Below are 20,341 nucleotides of genomic sequence, written 5' to 3' on the forward strand. Positions count from 1 at the left end.
AGGCTGGAGGGCACACACAGTGCACGGTATGAACATGAAAAGAGAGGCGACACAGCTCGAAGCCATGATGCAAAAGAATATTTTAATATTACGAATATTAACATTAGTTTCCTATTTTTTTAAAGCATCATGGCTACGAGCTATGCGACCTGTCCTTTCATTTTTACAAACTTGACGTTAGACATTGTGAATGTGACAAAGTTACTGCCGTAGGTATATGATTATTACACTGTACCACAGCACACACACACGTCCAATTTAGTCAAATGTTTTCTAAAAAAAGGTTTACCATGGCACACAAAATCGTGAACAAACAGACTCAATGATTGTACAACATACTGTCATCGAGAGACAAGCACACTGAACATGTGGAATCGCCTTCTATAAGAGACAAAACAGCAATTCTTCCAAATGTTGCCATTAGAAATGTTTGCAACACACACACACACACACACACACACACACACACACACACACACACACACACACACACACACACACACACACACACACACACACACACACACACACACACACACACACACAGAGAGATAATCTATCCGTTTCTCCACAGTGCTGAATCAGCTAAAGCTAAAACAACCACTAGTTAACTAATTCGCATCAGAGCGCTCGAGCTCCAGAACTTGAAGAACGTACATTGTGGAGTTTGGCTTCAGCCAGGGAGCGTTTAAGGAGCCTCTAGTGCTTCTGGCTTCTGTAAAAGGAGCTGCTGTTTGGTTGGCCCTCGACCAACCAGCGGAATTAATAGGGGAAATGCTTTCTGACAGGCAAGCGGCAGGGGCTGCCATGTCGAGAGGGGCAGGGGGCCTAAATTGGCAGGGTGGAGAGTGGTCGCTGGAAGAGATTTCTGCTAACTTCTCAGAATGAGACCCAGAGCGAGACGCAGCTGCGGTAATAACAACATCTCAGGCCTATTTAAAAGAGATTTTTTTTTGCAATGCTAATGTAATTGGCCCTCGCGACTTCCTTCCAAATGAGGACAAGAGGCACCCAGTTGCATAATTCAGGGTTTCAGTGATCCATAGCTTATTGATTGAGACGCATGTGTGTGCGTGCATGTGCGCGCGCGCGCGTGTGTGTGCATGTGCGCGCGCGCGTGCGTGCGTGCGTGCGTGTGTGTGTGTGTGTGTGTGTGTGTGTGTGTGAGAGAGTGATAAATTGTTGCTTATACGGGTGGTGGTTTTGTTTCTCAAAATTGTGTGTTGTTTGTGGAAAGCAAACACACACACACACACACACACACACACACACACACACACACACACACACACACACACACACACACACACACGCGCGCGCGCGCACACACACACACACACACACACACACACACGCACACACACGCACGCACACACGACACTCATAAAACAGTCTGGAGCATGCAGAGCCAACTGTAAACCATGTCATTGAGGTTGCTGAACTAGACCAAAAAGCTGTCAAGCATGACCCAATATAAGTGAGTGAAGATGTGAGCATAGGAATGAGCTCATGGTCGGGACGGGAGGACTGAATGCAGCGGCGCGCTGGAAGCAACGGGCTGGATTAGTGGAGGAGAAGAAAAGTACAAGACGTGCAGCAGAATGTAAAAGAGTTATTACACCAGTATGGTCGCTGAGCCGTACGGACATGCTTTGTAATGTGACTTGACTGAGTATTTATCAATCTGGTGGAGACGGCCTTGCTGCGCCGAAAATGTCCCCAACATACAGTACTATAGGCCCAGAGATTGTTAAGGAACTTGGATCAAAAGACACCTTTTACGCATGCACGCACGCACGCACACACAGGCATGTGCACACACACACTCACACAAACAAATGCAGCCTCTTGCAATTTGTAAATAATCACACAGCATTGAATCATTTATGCTCCGGAAATAGCCGATTTACAACCCGTCGCATCCGTGATGTATTGTGATATGGCTGAGCACTGAGCAGTGAGCATGAAAATCTGCTCTTTTCGGCGCGCGGAATTGTCGTACCGCGAAGAATAGATCCAGCACAAGGAGCAAAGATGTTGTTCTTCATCATAAAGGCTCATTCATAGTCTGGTATTTTCGGTTGGTGAGGTGACCTGCACCGAACTACAACATGACGTCACGAGCCGCGGTGAAGAGCAAACCACCGCCACCGCTCCAGCCCTTCTCTCTGTTTTTACTCACCACCGCTCAGCGTTATCTCAGCTCCGGTGGAGCGGTGGTGAGCTCACCACTGAAAATCCAGACTATGAATGAGCCTTTAATTGTGTGGCGCTGTAGGTTACAGTGAGTAAAATGACGAGATAGCTCACTCGGTTCTTTTTAGTCACCTGTACACAAAGGCTGTCACTTAGACCGGTGGTTTTCAACCATTTTGATACCAGGGCCCACTATTTATTCTGCATTTTTAGCCACGGAACCACCATTTGATGAGGTTTAGTCTCTCAGACCCAAAACTAAAGATCTGTTTTGTTTTCGTCCACAATTCCATGCAGTATGTTGATCAAAATAACAATTCTTCTACATTTTCTAATTGTGTAGATTCTTAAAATTAAGTAACTCAGATGTTTAACAATAACTTAACTCTTGGGAGCGTAAAATGAAACCAAATGGACCACTCTCAAGAGTTAAAGATCTATAGAGCGTACCAAAATCTCCTTGAGGGGGCGTCAACATATGTGTCACGTCATACTTGTGGGGTTGTCTGGTTTGTTTACAAGTGAGCGACCAGAGGGACCAGAGGGAGTTCAACAAACGACGTGCAAACTGACATCTCACAATGGTGCCCTGTAATCCTTGTAAGGTATGTCGAGCCCAATGTTTTTTCTTTCCATCCTGGTGTTGGCTCACTGTTGTCTCCAGGAACGAGCTCAATGTTTACAAAAACAGACCACTGTCACTCTATTCTGAGTGATGTGGGCTAGAGTTTAAAGCCCACAAAAATGGCGCCGCTAGCTTTTCAGACGCCGCCCCCCCCCCCCCTCTTGGTGACGTACACGTTTTTTACACTCTATAAGGGTCCATTTGCTTACCAAGTCTCCCGTAGCTGGGGACCACCTGGAACCCTCTCAAGGACCACTGGTTGAAAACCACTGACTTAGACCCTTGGATGTATTGTGGGGTCGCTGCTCTAGCAGCGCCACCAGTATAATGTTGTCAAGAGAAAACGTTGGCACCTAACTAGTCCTGCACACTTTCACTCAGAAACTCCATTGAAACTTTAACATGTTCAGCTTACTGTGGAATCGGCGGAATCTCTTGATTAATTGAAATGTCTATTAGTTTTCGAGATATTTACTTTTAAAATTATAATTATAATGGATTTTGATAGGTCGAAACTTCTTCATACTTTCACCTGGAGACTCCATTTACAATTTAAAAAACATCACCTTAATGTGGACACACAGGCCTGAACTTTTTACTTTGAAATGTTTTGTCGTTTTTCGGATATTTAACTTTTAAAACTCAAGTGATAAAACTTTGGACCCTCCCTATTCCTTCATACTTTCACCGAGAAACTCAATTCACAGTTTAAAAAAAAATACTTTTCTGTGGAAATACTTTGAAATAACGGGCAGTTTTCTAAATATATAACTTCAAGCGCCAAGTGACAATGCATTGTAAATGGCCATCGCGCAGCGCTCCGCAGGCTGACAGGTGTCAATCAGCGGTGCGCTCCGTTTTGTGCCTGCAGGCTAATACCCACACCTCATCTACTAGGCTAATACCCACACCTCATCTACCAGGCTAATACCATATTTTATGGACCCCAGGAAGATTAGCTGTCGCCACGGCGTCAGCTAATGGGGATCCATTCAATAAACAATAAACAATACCCACACCTCATGCACAACACCTGCTGCAAACAAAGACAAAACAAACAAACAAACAAAACAAAGACATAAAGGTCTGTAGAATTCAAGAATACAAGTTAAAAAAAAAAAAGAATCTGGGGAGAAAAGCCGGCGAAACGAACCGCAGCTGCTGCATGTGTCCAATGTGCTCCGTGTTGTTTGATAAATGCTCCTTAACTTAACTACATGTGCACAAAAGAAAAGTGTGTGTAAATCCGTTGATTCAAACTGTTAGAAGAAGACTGCTAGTGCCAAGATAGTGCTTAAGCTGCCCAACGCCGCGAGGAGACGCCAGTCGAATTTAGCACACTGTGGTGGAAGGAGGTGGATGGGGGGTTGATGATGGTGCGGCGTGAGGGAGGGAGGGAGGTAATGGAGGGTGGAGCATTAATGGTTGTGTGTGCGTGTGTGACTATGATTGACCTTCTTATCTGTGCTGTGCTCGCTGGGCTTGGGCGGCAGCGCGTAGTAGTGGCAGATTGATCCCGACAGGTTGTCCATCAGGCTCATCTCCCCCTCCATGGAGCCCTGGGAGATCACCAGGGAGACCGAGTCAAACATGTCCCTCTGCTGGAGAGAGAGAGAGAGAGAGAGAGAGAGAGAGAGAGAGAGATGAACTTAAATGAACTTAAATTTAATATAGCTCTTTGTTTTGTTTTTCTTGTTTGTTTGTTTGTTTATTTATGTGAGGACTGACACCATAAACCTTTATAAAATGATGGCAAAACACAAACGGTGAGGTGAAAAAGCACAATTCCATGTATTTAATCATTTTCTTAATTAGTCTAATGAATAGGTACACATAGAACTTCCCTGCCCCTCCCTACAAAATGGCCACTGCTGTCATAATACATGCTGTATCGAAGCCCTCTGTTGTTTCATCCACCCCAAAGTGTACATGCATTAACGCTTCAGTCCATTGGGGGGCAGTATAATATCACTCCTGAACCAGTGTTGCCAAGTCTGCTTATTATAAACGAAATTGGGCTTGTTCCTTCTGTATAATGTCGCTTGGTTGTTGTGATTTTCTGGGCTTGTTTTAGAGGTCTATAGAACTTTGCTTATTTGGGCTTGCTTCCTAATTGATGTGTTTGTCTGCTGCGGACCGGACCCCCATCTGCAAATATTTTTGATTCCCATATGAGTTTTGTGGTGTTCCAAAACACTGCATTCTATATTATTCAATTAATTGTTTTAAATAGCAGCCCTATAAGAGCACAACGCGACACATTGTGAGATTGTAGATCAGCCATTTTCAATTAGTCAATGTATAGGGCTCAAGTGGTAAAACTGGTCGCTTTTTTGGGGGGGTGGGGGTTGTTTTTGCAAACAGCACGGCTGCTTGTTTATGTCGCAAAATCTGGCAACACTGTCCTGAACTCCCACTGGAGCTCAGAGGAGAGTGCTTTTACTTAAGTAAAAGTATCAATATTTCAATGTAGAACTACATTGTTACAAGTAAAAGTCCGGGAATAAAACATTTACTTGAGTAAAGGTACAAAAGTATTGGCATCAAAATGTACTTCAAGTACCAAAAGTAGCATACTCACTATGCACTATGTCCCATTTCACATGTATAAAAAACAAATCCTTTGAAAATAGCAGATCTACAAGCTAAAGTTTTCAAATAAATGTAGTGGAGTAAAAGTACAACATTTGCCTCCGAGATTATGTAGTGGGGTAGCAGTAAAGGTATTGGATATTGGAGATATTGGAGATACTAGTAAAGCGCAAATACCTCAAAATTGTACTTAAGTACATCATGCAGTACTTAAGTAAACATACTTAGTTACTTTGCACCACTGGAGGGATATAAACATCTCTGCAAAGGACCACAACGCTCGCCAAGGCCTCTGTTTCCTACATATATCCCTGCTGTCTGGAAATAGCCTGCTGGAGATGAACAACAGGGCCCTGCGGACCAGGCTTTCCCAGGGCACTGTGACCTATCCATGACTGGCATGTCCTCTGCTGGGAGCTCTCTCTCTCTCTTCTCTCTCTCTGTCTCTCTCTAAGTCTCTCTCTCTCTCTGTCTCTCTCTAAGTCTCTCTCTCTCTCTGTCTCTCTCTAAGTCTCTCTCCCTCTCCGTCTCTCTCTCAGGCAGGCAGAGATAACACCCACGCTCAGACAGATACAAATACACACATGCAGCCACACACAGACGGATACAGGGGAGAAAGAAATACATACTGTATACCACACACCGCACACGCACACGCACGCGCACACACACACACACACACACACGCAAATTATCCTGACGGGATACCGTTATCGGTGCTAACGTCAAATTGAAGACCACCCTTATTGTAGGCGCTACACCAACATAGAAAACTCACGCTCTTCATAGGTTGAAAAAGCGTTGGCGTGCTCTTTTATGGTTAACTCTCAGGGCCGATTCATACTCCTATTTTACCGCTGTAGTGACGAAATGATTTCGGCTCGTCAGAAATTTTCAGTAGCACCGAAGAGCTACTAGGTACCCGCCCTCCCCCAAACCTCAAATGACGTCACATTGTATAGGCTCTACAGAGCCGAACCGACTTTTATTCGTCTCTAAAATAGAAGTATGAATACGTATGAGTAAGTCCCAGTCCCACTGCACGGGAGGACACTAGTGGTTTGGACTGGAACAGTCGTTCTCAATTTTTTTCATTTCATTTATTTTCTTACGGACCCCCATTGAATGGCATTTCTATCTCCGGGACCCCAATTTATATTGTAAAATCAAGTGAACAAATGTACACTCTCAGAGTTACAAACACATAAGGGTCCTTTTGGTTCATAACTATCATTTAGCTAGGGACCCCCTGGAACTCCCTCAAGGACCCCACTTTGAGAACCAATGGACTGGAAGTATGACAACCTCAGACACGAGGGGTCATCTGGCATGCTCTCACTGCGGGGACCTCGACAGGAAGTGACCTCAAAGCATCCGTCATGTCTCACAGGACATATCCTGGTCAATTGAGCAAAACACAGCCAGACCTAGACTTGGTTTGAGTGACCACAAGCGTGCGTGCGTGCGTGCGTGCGTGCGTGCGTGCGTGCATATTGTAAAAATACGCATAAAATAATTTTCTTGTAACCACCGTGCTCTGACTTCTGGTGTGCAATCCACTTAGGTCAACGTAATGGGTCGTCCACACAGTGGCAAGAGTGATTCTTAACTATTATTTATTCTCTACATAAAAAAAAAAGAATGACAGACAGTTTCGGCTATCCTCACCTCCAGCGGGGTATCCAGGCAGGGAGTGTCTGGGGGGTCCGTGCTGATGTGCACTGAGTCCCTGGTGATATCCGCGCGGGGCGAGTCGCCCATCGCCACACTCCCTCCTCCTCCTCCTCCTCCTCCTCTCTCCAGCTCCCAATGTTCGTCGTTCCCTCCTCCCCCTCCCCCCGCCCACCTCCAGGCCCCGGAGGAGGAGCCGGTCCGCTCCAGGCCCAGAACCGCCATGGGGTTCATCAGCTGGGGAGACCTGCGAGTGGGACACCCCGCTTCCAACGTTAGCATTATCAACTCATAAATCGGTGGCGGAAAAAAAAAAGTACTAAAATGTTTTAATAACTTCCGAACAATCAGATACATGAACGAAATAATAAGAACCAGAGCGAAACCGGGCAAAGGAAAACGCTATCTTTTTGTTGTTTTGAATGTTATGCTATCTATGCTGCTGCATTGCTTGAAGGAAGCGAAACAAAAATATGTTTTACTCTTATGTACCTGTACACAAGATGTAAAGTGCAACCTTGAACCTTGACCCTTGAGTATGTGGAAATGTCCATACTGGCTGCATTCCATGATGTTGATAAGGGCTGACGACGGAGATCAAATCATCCGATAACATCCGAATCCACTATACCAGTGGTTCCAGGGCCCATGCATTAGGCTACGGACCCCCATTAAATGGCATTTCTATCTCTGGGACCCCCAATTTATATTGTAAAATGAATGTTAATTTAACTCTCATAGTTACAGACCCGTAATGGTCCATTTTGTTCCAAACTATCATTTAGCTGGGGGTCCCCTGGAACTGCCTCAGGGATCCCTGGGGGTCCCCGGTCCCCACTTTGGGAACCACTGCGCTATACTACTATACCTGGGCCCGCTGGCGCTCTCCGGATGAAGCTCCAGCTCCGCCTCCCGCTCCGCCTCCTCCTTGGCCTCCTTGTTGCTCTCGTCCAGGTGCTTCATGAGCACGGCGATCACCACGTTGACCAGCACGAACTGGGCGGTCAGCACGAACGACACGAAGTAGAGCGGCGACACCACCGTGTTGTAGCACGTCTTGTCCATGTCCTGTTCGCAGTCCCTCAGAGTGTCCTGAAAACAAGGGGCATGCACGGGGGAAGCTGCAGGTCAGTCGATCGATCATGGATTAGTTTTCACCGACTGACAACTTATGTACATGGTCCTCGCACCACCAGGGCCCAGGGTCACGTTTCGTCACCTCCTTAAACTAATGGTCTAAGTTGGAAAAAAGAAAAACTAACCAGGTGCTCGACGGAGATATAAACATGTGATGATGATAAAAAAGGTGCTTGCACGGATCAAACGGGATCAAGGCATAAAGAACTGAAGAATTTGCCCTGATGCAGACCGGTTAGGTCGTAACATGTTGGCAGTTGCCTTTTTAATTTAATAAAGGCTATACTCCTCATTTTAACCTTGAGTGCCCGGATCGTTATTTTTTGAGGAACATTATTGTTTTGGCAGCTCCTCATCACACTGCATAGCCACCTCTGGGAAAATCGCCAAAGTCCTAATTGAAAAGGATCATGCTGATCCCGCCTCTTTTAGTAACATGGCCTCTAAAGAGTGTGACTGTTAGGCCAAAATAGGCAATTATTTTGGCCTAAGTCACATGGCTTTGTGGCATTTTTCAAACCCGCCATGAAAAAGTTGCGATCACGAGATTTCCGGGCCTAATCTTCTTCGTCACTCCTATAGGATATCGTTCACAGTTTGCGGAAGAGCGCCCTCTATCGCGAACCACTGAAAACACCACATGACGAGAGAGAGACGGCGGTGCGTGAGCCTCGGATTGAAATGACGAGTATTATACTCCGTCCGTGGCAGTCAATGCCAGCCTGCTTTCTGGTCTAGAGGGGCGGGCGCGCAAGGAGCAACCGCTGGAGATGATTGGTTCACCGATCTGAGCGACGCCCCTCTGGACTGTAGTTCACTCCCACTCCTACTATTAACCCATTTAAGCCTGTCCTCAAAATTTAAAAAAAAATCTTCTAAATCCTCCAGCTTTCTGAAATAAATATTTTCACGATTTTTCAAAAAATTTCAAAAAAGCAGACCTACAAGCTTGTAGCGTGCCACTCAGTGGCGCGCTACGAGCTTGTAGATCTGCTATTTTTCAATAGCTAAATTATAACATAATGTTTAAAACACCAAAAGGGGTTCCCGCCCAAAACGAGTTAAAAGAGGACAGGAAGCGAAGACCGTACGGTGGACTCCATGTTGCTTTCGTTTTTTGAGCCGAACGAAAACAAAAGCCCTGGGTACCGAGGCTACGCCTAGTCCCCTACACATACTTACAACACATAGCCCTGGGTACCGAGGCTACCCATACTTACAGTACAACACATAGTGAAACTGTGAAACATATAGCCAGTCTACAAGAGCACAATGCGTCGCAATCCTAGGGGTTCAGAACGGTGTCACTTCACCTTCATGATGCCATTCCAGTTGTCTCCAGTGGAAACTCGGAACAGCAGCAGGAATGCCATGCCAAAGTTCTTGAACGTAGCATAGCGGCCCAAACCCTCGCACGGATGGAGCTCATCGCAAACTGACAAGGAGGGGGAGAGAGAGAGAGAGAGAGATTTACTAGTCGTGACCCATACAAATGGGCCCAGCACGACCCAGAAATGGGTTCCGACCCACTTGTATGGGAAACAGTCAGATATGTATTGAGGGAGAGAGAGAAAGAGAGACAGAGAGAGAGAGAGAGAGAGAGAGAGAGAGAGAGAGAGAGAGAGAGATAATGGGTGGAGTTGAAATATAAGAGCATAACAGAGCAATGAGATGATGATGATGATGATCATTGCAATGACATCTATCTGAAAGCTAAAGTCTACAGTTGAAGGGTTCGATACATCATTCCCACAAAGAAATCAGTAAAGCAATTAGGCACCACATTACATTAAAACATCAGAAAGAAGAATGACGCGTGAACTTGCTTGTGTGCGTGCGTGTGTGCGTGTGTGTGCGTGCGTGCATGTGTGTCCGTGCACGCGTGCGCACATGCGCGTGGTTTTCTGTGTCTTACTCAAGTCACCGAACAGCTCCACTCCCAGCGCTGCGAAGATGAAAAACAGAAGCATAAAGAGAAGGCCCAGATTCCCCACCTGCGGAGAGACGACAAGGAAGACAGGCACGATTAATGCCCGACTTACACAAGAGAACACAACAGTCACTCTCAGAACAGAACAACAAACCGGAGTGGCGTCTATTGACAGGGGGGGGCTGTGCAATGTGTAAATCAGCCTTTTGGAAGGAACACAGTTATGTACTGTTCCTACACCCGTAGGTCCAAATCAACCCAAAAAGTGACAGCTAGCTAACACAGTCCCGGCGAGGAAGTAATAATCAGCGCGCCGTGACACCGATTAAAACAAAGAAAAGGAAATCAAAGGCAGCTACCCCGGAGGGAAGTACAAAGTGACACAAAACACAGTTCAAGACGCGTTCAAAGTTAAATCAAACACAGTGTTGTAATGCGAAGGGAAAGACGAGGGGAGGACAGGGTTTTTTGATGAGTTCTAAATTCAATATTGTGCCTGCTAGGCTGCTACTGGAGTGGAGCAAGGAGATTATAGCAGTAGAGCGGGCTGGTAGTTAAACACGTAATGAACAGCCTTAACATTTCTGCCCCGTAATAAGCACCTCTAATTGTCGCGCGACTTCAGAAATTTCCATATCCCATTACCGGACTTATTAATTACGGGCACTTCTTCTGAGCTTCGGGGGAATTATCAGCGGAGCCCTTCTTGGTATAGCGGCTATCAGAGCCCGAGATGAGATGGTATCATCATATTCCATCGTGAGCAATGTTAATACCGTCCGTGTCATTTTTACTGAATGTTGTGAAGCCTCATTACCACCCTCCGTCAACATTGCACATTGAGGGATCTTCAAACAACCCGCTTTTCGTTGCTGTAGGGCAAAAAACAAATCTCGTATCCCTCAACTTTTGACGTTTTTTGTTTTTCATAATTAATGTCCTACTTCATCATACAAGATGTCACACAAAACTAGTGGAAAGAAATAGCTAATCTGCAGGCTCACTGTGATCTTGCGTCGTGAGCTTGTAGCGTTGTGAGCTTGTAGATCTGCTATTTTCACTATTTCAAAGGTTTTATTTTTTATAGTAATGAAAGGGAACTGTTTGGAACATGTGTGGTTTCCACCTGACATCCGTCGTTTTCGTAAAGTTTCCACACTGGAGGGGGGAGGGTTATTGAAGGGACACTCAAAGAAAAAGACAATTATTATGGGATCCTGCATGGGATGGGACCCCGTAGCTCCAAAGGGACATAATTATGATGAAAGGGTTCCATAGACACATATACAGTATATCCCATCAAGACCTATAGACCGCAGCTGTGTCACCTCATAGCTTTAAACCACTTTAGCCAATATTTTTAATAGTGCGGCACCAAGTGCTGCGCTACAAGCTTGTAGATCTGCTATTTGGTTTTAAATCGTGAAAATCTTTTGAATATATATTCTTTCACAGCAAACGTTTTTTAACTCATATTTTTGCTTCTGGGGGTCCCTGGCACAACATTTTCAGATGGGGGTCGGCGGCCAATTACATATAATTTTATGGGTCCTTGACATGATAAAATAGTTTGAGCACCACTGACATATAGCAACAAATGTTTTTCAGAAAACTGTCAGGACTGTCAGACATTTGTAGAATCTGCAGGTCCTCAGGTATGAATGGGATATACAGTATATATATACAGTACTGTAGTGTAGGCGGTGGGACGAGGGAAATAATAATGAAGGCTTTGCAGTGAGACGTGTCGTGATGTTGAAGAGGCTGGTGTTGTTTACCTGAGGCAGTGCCTGCATAACGGTGTCCAGCAGAGCTCGCATCCCCACTGCCATCTTCAGCAGCTTCAGAACTGCAGGAGCACACACGCGCGCACACACACGCACGCACAAATGCACATGCACACGCACACGCGCACACACACACACGCACACGCACACGCACACGCACGCGCACGCGCACACACACACACACACACACAATGAAAAGGCCTGTCATCATAATATTAAAGGTACTAGTTTCTCTGCTGCTGCTCTGCAAGCCTATTAAAAAAAGAATGTGAGAAACTACTCAAGAGTATAGTTACTTCATTGTATATATGTTCAAGAATCTGCACCCAGTTAAATTACAAGAGACTATTATTATTATATTATTGTGAGTTGAGCACGCCTTCTCCTGGAGGAATTGATCCGGTATAGTATAGGAGAGTTTGCCTATGATATTAACTCAACTCTCTGCTAAAAACGACATTGGACGAGCTATTTTTATAGTCACAGATCGCCTAGGACTTAATAATGCTTTCTACCGGCTCTTGGCGCCTCCGTTGCCCGGCAACGCTTTGCTTCCGCGTTGGTGACGTCATTGTTTTCCTTCGTCCAGACTATCTTTATAGCCACGATCTTTAGTCGGGGGCACCCGCTGACCGGCCGGCTGTTTTCAGGGGTTAGGGTTGTGGGAGAGTGTGGGAGGGGGGTCGAGTCAGAGTTGAGACCAGAGTTGAGAGTTGAGACCGAGACCGATGGGAGGCGAGACCGAGACCAGATTATCATTCGTTTTTTTACTTCTCATGTACAGAAAACAGCAGGCGCGTCAGTGCTCCATTACTTAACAAGATAACTGTCTATAAGCGCCATATAGGTAATGTTGCACAAAAGTAGTGAAAATTATATTTAAAAAGTAAAAAAAAATAGGTTTCCCGCCCGACAGCGATGACATTATATTCACACACGAGGAATGTTTTCAGACGTGCTTACGCGACTGATTGAGGTCACATGCTGCCACACTGCAGTGCCGATTGGGGTCCTGGATCCCGTTAAGAGGGTAGGCGTGCCTGTAATTGACTCCGGTTGAGTGACAGGAGCCAGGTGATAGGCTACTGTACATGCACAGTATGTGTATCGACGAGGTAATAATTAAATCCAATCCTCAGCTTTTAAAGGCCAGCGATTGAAAGTCGCTGGATTCTGTATTTAATTGCTTGTGATGAAGCCATCTGGTATGTCAGCTTACATATGTGACCAGATTTGACTGAGAGACTGCCATCGCGCAAATTACAGCTTTTCACCAGAGGAGAAAAACTTTTTTTTGTATTCTTTTTTTCAAAATGAGTTAATAGCACAGGCAGACTCTTCACATACTAGAGCATGTCTGAAATAAGTGTCAGAGCTGAAATCGACATGTAAATATGAAATAAATGCCCAAACATGTAGCTAGGTGTAATGTTAGTGAACCTTTCAAGCCTGTTTTCTCAACTCGCTGTTTTCTGCAAGACATTACTCTATAAGCTATATCTCCAAAACTGGTGGGTCAAACTGAACAACCAATATGTCAAAAAAACTCCAATGGCAGTCCTATATAACGCCAATGGCGTCATATAACGCGAAGTAGAGGGCTTACAGTGGCCCCTTTTCCACCGGTTGGTTCCCAATGGGAACCGGTTCAGTTCTTTTTGGTTTTTAGTCCATGAGCCAGAGCTCCAAAATTGAAACGTTAATTATGAATTGAGTGGGAAAAACCATACCTATATTAGATTGTTATCACCATTACACTTCCCCAATTGAGTACTTACACGAAGACAATGATTTATTGTATTACAAATTTTACATTTAAATTTAAATATGCAAATGAGGCATTATGTAGGAAAATATGCAAAATAATCGAAAATGTGAAAAAGCTACTACTGTGGAACGGTTATCATGTATTGATTGACTTGTATTGATCCTATAAACAATTTAATATAGGTCTAGTTTGTCTCACCAATTTTGGAGCTCTGGCTCATGGACTAAAAACCAAAAAGAACTGAACCGGTTCCCATTGGGAACCAACCGGTGGAAAAGGGGTCAGTGAGTGGTCAAAGATCACAAAATGTGCGGTATATATTTGGTTAATGTTGTTTTGAAACTACTTGTTTATTTAGCCCCGCACATCTACAAATCATTAATACAAAATCTGGTCTTTAGAGACTAGCACTCCTTGAAAAATAAATGTGGTTCTTACAACATTTGGCTTAGAAAACTTCATGAAATCCATAGCTAGCATAGATTTATTCTAAAGATAGAGTGCCGTGATTTTTTCCCACCCTAAAACATGATCACCAGGTATTATTATTATATGAGGAGGAAGATTTTTTTCAAAAAGTGTACAGTATTATTTTGTTAAAATGTCAAATTTATGTGGACACGCCCACCAGTTCATTAAGTATGCCTGGTTTGGCCGGTGGGTGGTGATGGGTGGTGATCCACCTGAACTGAAGCCGCACCCACAGCTGTTGTTGTATGATAAAGGGGGAGGGGTTAGGGGAGAGGATGATATTGTGATGTCACTATATCACTGTTTTTTTCATTGGCACGTTTGACTGTTAAGGTTTCAGCCTCCAGGAAGAAATCCTAAATACAAAGGGAAGATCATTGCACATAACCACACCAAGGGGTCTAATGAAGTATTGTCACCTCATAAACACATGAAAAACTGGGGAAAAAAATACAAAAATCACGCACCCCATCTTTAAACTGTGGGCCATAACATTTCAGTAAGTCCAGTTTTAATTGGAATATTTTCAAAATAAAACGGCATAATGGCAAATAAGTATTGCTTTCTATTCAATTATTCAATAGCCTTGAGGACGTATTTATTTCCTCATCTTAAAATACCCTTCCAGAAGTGCTTTTAATGTGTGTGTGCACTTACAAGACAAGCTCGTTCAAGTCTTTAGGGACGGCTGATGCCATCGATTTTGCTTGTTATGTAGCGTTTGTTTGAACAGTATGTGTTTTATCTTGCCTCTGTGTCTATAGGACCTACATTACTTACATCTCAAGGGGCTATCCTTTGAATAAATTCATTTAAATTCTCTCTCTCTCTCTCTCTCTCTCTCTCTCTCTCTCTCTCTCTGTGGCGGGGTTTCATCGGGGGCTTTCATCCATCTTGCGTCACGTTCTCGTCTCCTTTTATTTCGTTCCTTTTCGCGCTCAGACATCAATTACTCTCCTTCCCACTTCTTCTGTTCTCCTACAATCTATTTCCAGGTCAGACGTCATCCATCACACCTGCTCTCTCTCCCCTCTTCTCTCTCTTTTTTTGCTCCTAACTAACTTCATCTCTCCCCCCCCCCCCCCCTCCCCTCCCCCACCCCCTGCAGACTGTTCCCGCAGACTTCCCGAGGCTTTTGGCACGTTGATCACCACAAACATCATCACCAATTGACACGGGAAACACAGATGTTTGGGGCACACACTTGGCACAGGTGCGTTGCTTATATGTGCGGGGTAATTAGTCACACCACCTGACAATTGTGTGCCCCAAACATTTGTGTTTCCTGTGTCAATAATGGTGATGGCGTTTGTGCTTCCCAAAGGAAGTTATGTTAAATTCAGTCCATCGGAGAGAAAGCTGTACGGGTGCAGCTCATGAAAAAGTGGAGATATTTGACTAAATACACGTTTTGTGCCAGAACTTTCACATGGATATGAAAGTAGAGTACGATATCTTACTCCAAGTCTTTGGCCGGTGGGTGGTTGATGGGTGGTGGTGATCCACCTTAACTGAAGCCGCACCCACAGCTGTTGTTGTATGATAAAGGGGGAGTAGCATGTCGCGCCGCTCACTGAAAACAAATACGGGTGTTCTGTGGTAGCCTGGCTAATAAGCCAGACCGAATCAGCCGTTGGCAAAAAAAGAATTGCCTGCCGGCGGATTACGGTCTGGAGAGGCTCAATTGTACGCCCATTTCCTACACCAGAGAACTGGTGTGGCCAATCGGGACACGGTATGCAATATGGGCGGGCTTTGGTACAGTGACGTTCAATGCTTGAGACCTTTGACTGACAGTAGCTCTGACCAATTGCATCAAAGAGAAAATGTTTGAACCCGCCCCCCAGGAAACAAGATCCATACACAGCATCTCCAGACTCAAATACCACGACAGTGTGATTTGAGTCTGGCTTATTAGCCAGGCTAGTTCTGTGGCTCTGTATGTGCAATACTTGGCAATGTACTGTAACAACAGAGACATTCTAGGGCTAGCAATAATAGTGTTGTGTTGTCAATCTTCAGTGTGACTCCTTGACTCTGTCACATCAGAGGACACAATAAATTCCATGAACCCAGAAATGGTGAATTTATTACATTTTATGATAGAAATGTCACTTGCCCAAATGCGCTAACCTCGATCATCACATTTGTGATGACGGCTATGGCCGCTTTTAGCCCAAGGAGGGTTTTTTGTGCAAAACTAATGACTCCTTGACTCTGTCACATCAGACGACACAATAAATTCCATGAACCCAGAAATGGTGAATTTATTACATTTTATGATAGAAATGTCACTTGCCCAAATGCGCTAACCTCGATCATCACATTTGTGATGCTCGGCTATGGCCGCTTTTAGCCCAAGGAGTGTTTTTTGTGCAAAACTAATGCTTGGAATGGATTCAGAATCACAAAAACCCCCTAGTTTGACACGTCACATACTTAAAGTTTTTCACACTTAAAGACCTGCATATCAGTGGTCATCATATGGTCATACTGTACCTAACAATGGATGCCAAAACAATGGGAACATTTCCATTTTTGTGTATTTTTTTAATCAAAAGTCCATACAAATCTAATTTTAATTACTTCCTTTGAACGAAAATATGATGCGTGATGACGTCGTGTAGAGCTACACATGAAGCTTGATTAAATTCACCTGTTTGATTCCCATATCTGCGCGTTCGTCCAAGTACAGCTGCTTCTGATTACAGAACTACTCCGTTTTTAATCCCATTCAAGATGACATCCAGAAAGTATTACTCGGTTTAAACTTCAGCAGCACACTAAATTATGTATCTGAAAACATTATAGGTTAGAAATAAGCCATGAGTTTTTCTGCCCGTGTCTCTGTGACTTTGTTTACAAACAGGTCTGCATGTGTGTGCACACGTCACGCACGTAGCAGAGCTACGTCCCATAGCCTGGAGAGATGTGACGTACTGATTGGTTCAAAATCACAGAGCTTGCTGTTTCAGGGTGAAACTTCAAAATAAAATGCCTGTATTTCATTGCACCAGACCTTTAAAGAATGATGACATTTAGATGTATTTGCCTTATATACTGTAGGTTGTTAATGGCATGGTCCCATATTATGCTAATTACTGAAATTGCTCAACTAATTATTTGTTGGGCCCAAAGAATTGTGTTTATTGTCATGATTTGTCACCATCCCAGTTGGCTTTGTCCGAGACTTACAGGTCTTTAAATAAATACTTTTTGAAACTAGTCTATGGGAAAAATGAATGGGAAATTCTCTTCCGGGCCGCTCGTCGTCATGAAAGGGGGCGGTTCTGCGACGCTCTATACTGTAGTGTACTGTACTGTAGTGTACTGTACTGTACTGTATATCTATGGGGTATACAGTATGTCAGCTGTCCTGTCCTCACAACATTAAACTTCATCTCTCTCTTATGGACGCTGCGGTGTCTATACCACTTACACTACATGTTAGCATCCTCATTCTTTACCCCCCCACCATTCAATCTCTCTCTCCCTCTCTCTCTCTCTTTCTCTCTCTCCCCGTGCTGTGCATTAGCCGACTGTGACCATCTGCTCGGCTCGCACCCCGCCCAGGTCCCCCCCCCCCCCCCTCCCCGCCTGAGACCCGCCATGCGAAAATGACAAAAAGAGAGAGAGAGAGAGGGGGAAGTCCAGTCCCGTTCGGGGACGACAACGCTGTTTTAAAGGCATCTTAAAACAGCGGGAGCGTGAACGAAGCGAGACCGCTGGTGTAAGCGGCGTGTGTGTGGCTGTATAGCAGTGTGCAGTGCGTGTGTGTGTGTGTGTGCGTATACCTCGAGCTATCCTCAGCACCCTCATGATGCGGATGATGGTGGGGTTGATGGGCAGCGAGGCGTTCACCTCGATCTCCTCCAGCGTGATGCCCATGATGGACAGCAGCACGATGGCCAGGTCCAGCTGGTTCCACCTGCGCACGGGCGGCGCGCACACACAGACACACACACACACAAGCACACGCACAGTCGCACACGTTAACACATTGGTGGTATTGCTATACTTGTGAGGACAGAGAAAATGTAGGACAGCAATTGTTTAAATCATCACTCAACTTCTTAAACTAAATAATACAAAAATAATAATACGTTTTTCAGGGGGAAAAAAATGATCCAAAACAAAACTACGGTATATGATATGATATAATATCTGACATCGTACATGTGTACGTATGTGTGTACGTACGTGTGTAAGTATGTGTGTAATCCACGTAACTCGAGAACCGGCCACCGACTTCAAATTCGAGACACGCATTCCACACCCTCACAGGGAGTGCAGTGCCCGGTGTCGAGTCTGTCGGATAGCCGGTTGTCCAGAACCAGCACAAAAGCCTCTGCCCGGGATCAGGACCTGATCACTCCTATATCTCCATATATGGAGCTGGCCTGTTCTGACCAACTTGCATCGTTCCAAGTAGGCCAGTGCCCAACAGGCACCGCTCTAGTTACTTGCGCAAGCGGAGTGCGCAAGTACTGCAATCGGCTGGGTATGTCGGTGTTGTCCACCGGCCAATAAGGGATCAGCATTCTTGATGACGTAACAAAGTTTGGTGATCGGCTGTGTGTATGGGCACGACAGATCAAGATGGCGCGATCCAGTGTTATTAACACCACAAGAGCAACGCTAATGCCGATCTAAGGTTGGTATGTTTCAAGGTCAATAACAGGTCTATAGGATTTAGAACAGCAGTTGTAATAGACATTAGTTAGTAGCAGTATTTGCTCGCTCTGCCTGCGCACAAGTCACTCTTCGGTTTGTGTTGTGAGTGACGTCAGACCAGAGCTATGTCAGCGTATATAAGATGTTGCACACATCTAGAGATGAGATCAAGAGTACCAAGAGATCTTTTGATACTGAGATGTGGAGGTCTAAAGGTTGATGTTGACAAATCTAAAGACTGTCTGTCTTTAGAGGACAAGAGAGATAGAGATGCTGATCTGGTTGGTGCCTCTGAAAAGAGGACCACGGACATCCCACCACTTTTGTGGTTGCGCTGCTGGTCCAGTGGAGGACATGGTGTATTATTTTGGAGGGTTCTTCCATGAAGAGACGACCTACAACAGCAAGGATCAGATTGATGTGCATATCTTCAACACAGTGTCTTCGTCCTGGACGACATTGCCCCCCGAGACAACCGGAAGAGGAGAATGTTCCCTTGACGTTCCCTCCATGCGCTACGGACACACAGCTGGACTGATAGAATATACCATCTACATCTGGGGAGGGAAGGTGAACTGTAAAAAAAAGTCAAAGGTGGTAAAAGACAACAAGTATAACAGCTTTTCCATCACAGGGGACTGGGACGACGTTCTTTATGCATTTGACGTCGACACCCACAGATGGTTCCAGCCCAAGGTCTGTGGAACTGTTCCAGAGGCGCGGTACGGCCACTCAGCCTGTGTATTGGGGAAGGGCTTGATTATCCATGGAGGAGTCAACCATCTGACTGCACACACTAATGACATCTACAAGTTAGACACCACCACAATGGTCTGGACTTTAATTAACACCAGAGGTAACACAGCACCTGTTTCGTCATGTCACTCCGCCACCATCATCGGTACAAAGATGTTTGTATTTGGGGGCCGAGGGCACCAGGACAACAACATCAGAGTGTTTGACGCAGAGACCAGCCTATGGCTAAACACGCCTTCTGCACAGCTTCTCCCAGAACAACGTCACAATCATGAAGCCTTTGCCTACAATGGAGAGCTTTACATATTCGGTGGCAACAACTCTGTTCTGGGACGGTTGTTGAATGATCTGTGGAAATTAAATTCCAAGACCTTCTCCTGGACGAAGGTTGAGCCCAAGGGGAAAGGCCCGGGTTTTTTGGGTAACATGTGCTGTTGCACGGTGGGAGATCATGTCGTTCTCTCTGGAACACAGCTCGTCCTGTGGATCCTACACCTACGTCCCAGTCTGAAGACATTATGCAAGCTAGCGGTTATTCAGAACGGACTGGAGCACGCAGGACTCCCACACAATGTCAGGTGGGAACTGGCAGCCATGACATTGGGTCCAACAGGCTCCAGAGATTGGTAGTGGGCTCGCTGGCGATGAGCACACTGGTCGTCTTGTCTGTTACTGTTACCGCATGGGCTGCCCGTCGGGCAGCCCATGCTGCATGGGCTGCCCGTCGGGCAATA

The 20,341-nt window shown here is 45.2% G+C and overlaps 1 protein-coding gene across 1 annotated transcript in view; it reads right to left on the reverse strand.

The window, feature by feature from the left end:
• The window catches only part of cacna1g (calcium channel, voltage-dependent, T type, alpha 1G subunit), a gene marked incomplete at its 5' end in the record, with an annotated part of 243,541 nt that overhangs the window by 12,681 nt on the left and 210,519 nt on the right, over positions 1 to 20,341 (reverse strand). Inside the window, 7 exons of the mRNA XM_079492215.1 lie at positions 4,276 to 4,422; positions 7,082 to 7,331; positions 7,953 to 8,176; positions 9,535 to 9,656; positions 10,137 to 10,215; positions 11,930 to 12,000; positions 17,972 to 18,105. Coding sequence (XP_079348341.1) covers positions 4,276 to 4,422; positions 7,082 to 7,331; positions 7,953 to 8,176; positions 9,535 to 9,656; positions 10,137 to 10,215; positions 11,930 to 12,000; positions 17,972 to 18,105 — 1,027 coding nt within the window. The remainder of the gene's footprint in view (positions 1 to 4,275; positions 4,423 to 7,081; positions 7,332 to 7,952; positions 8,177 to 9,534; positions 9,657 to 10,136; positions 10,216 to 11,929; positions 12,001 to 17,971; positions 18,106 to 20,341) is intronic.

This window comes from Electrona antarctica (assembly GCF_951216825.1).
Source record: "Electrona antarctica genome assembly, chromosome: 22".
NCBI lineage: Eukaryota > Metazoa > Chordata > Actinopteri > Myctophiformes > Myctophidae > Electrona > Electrona antarctica.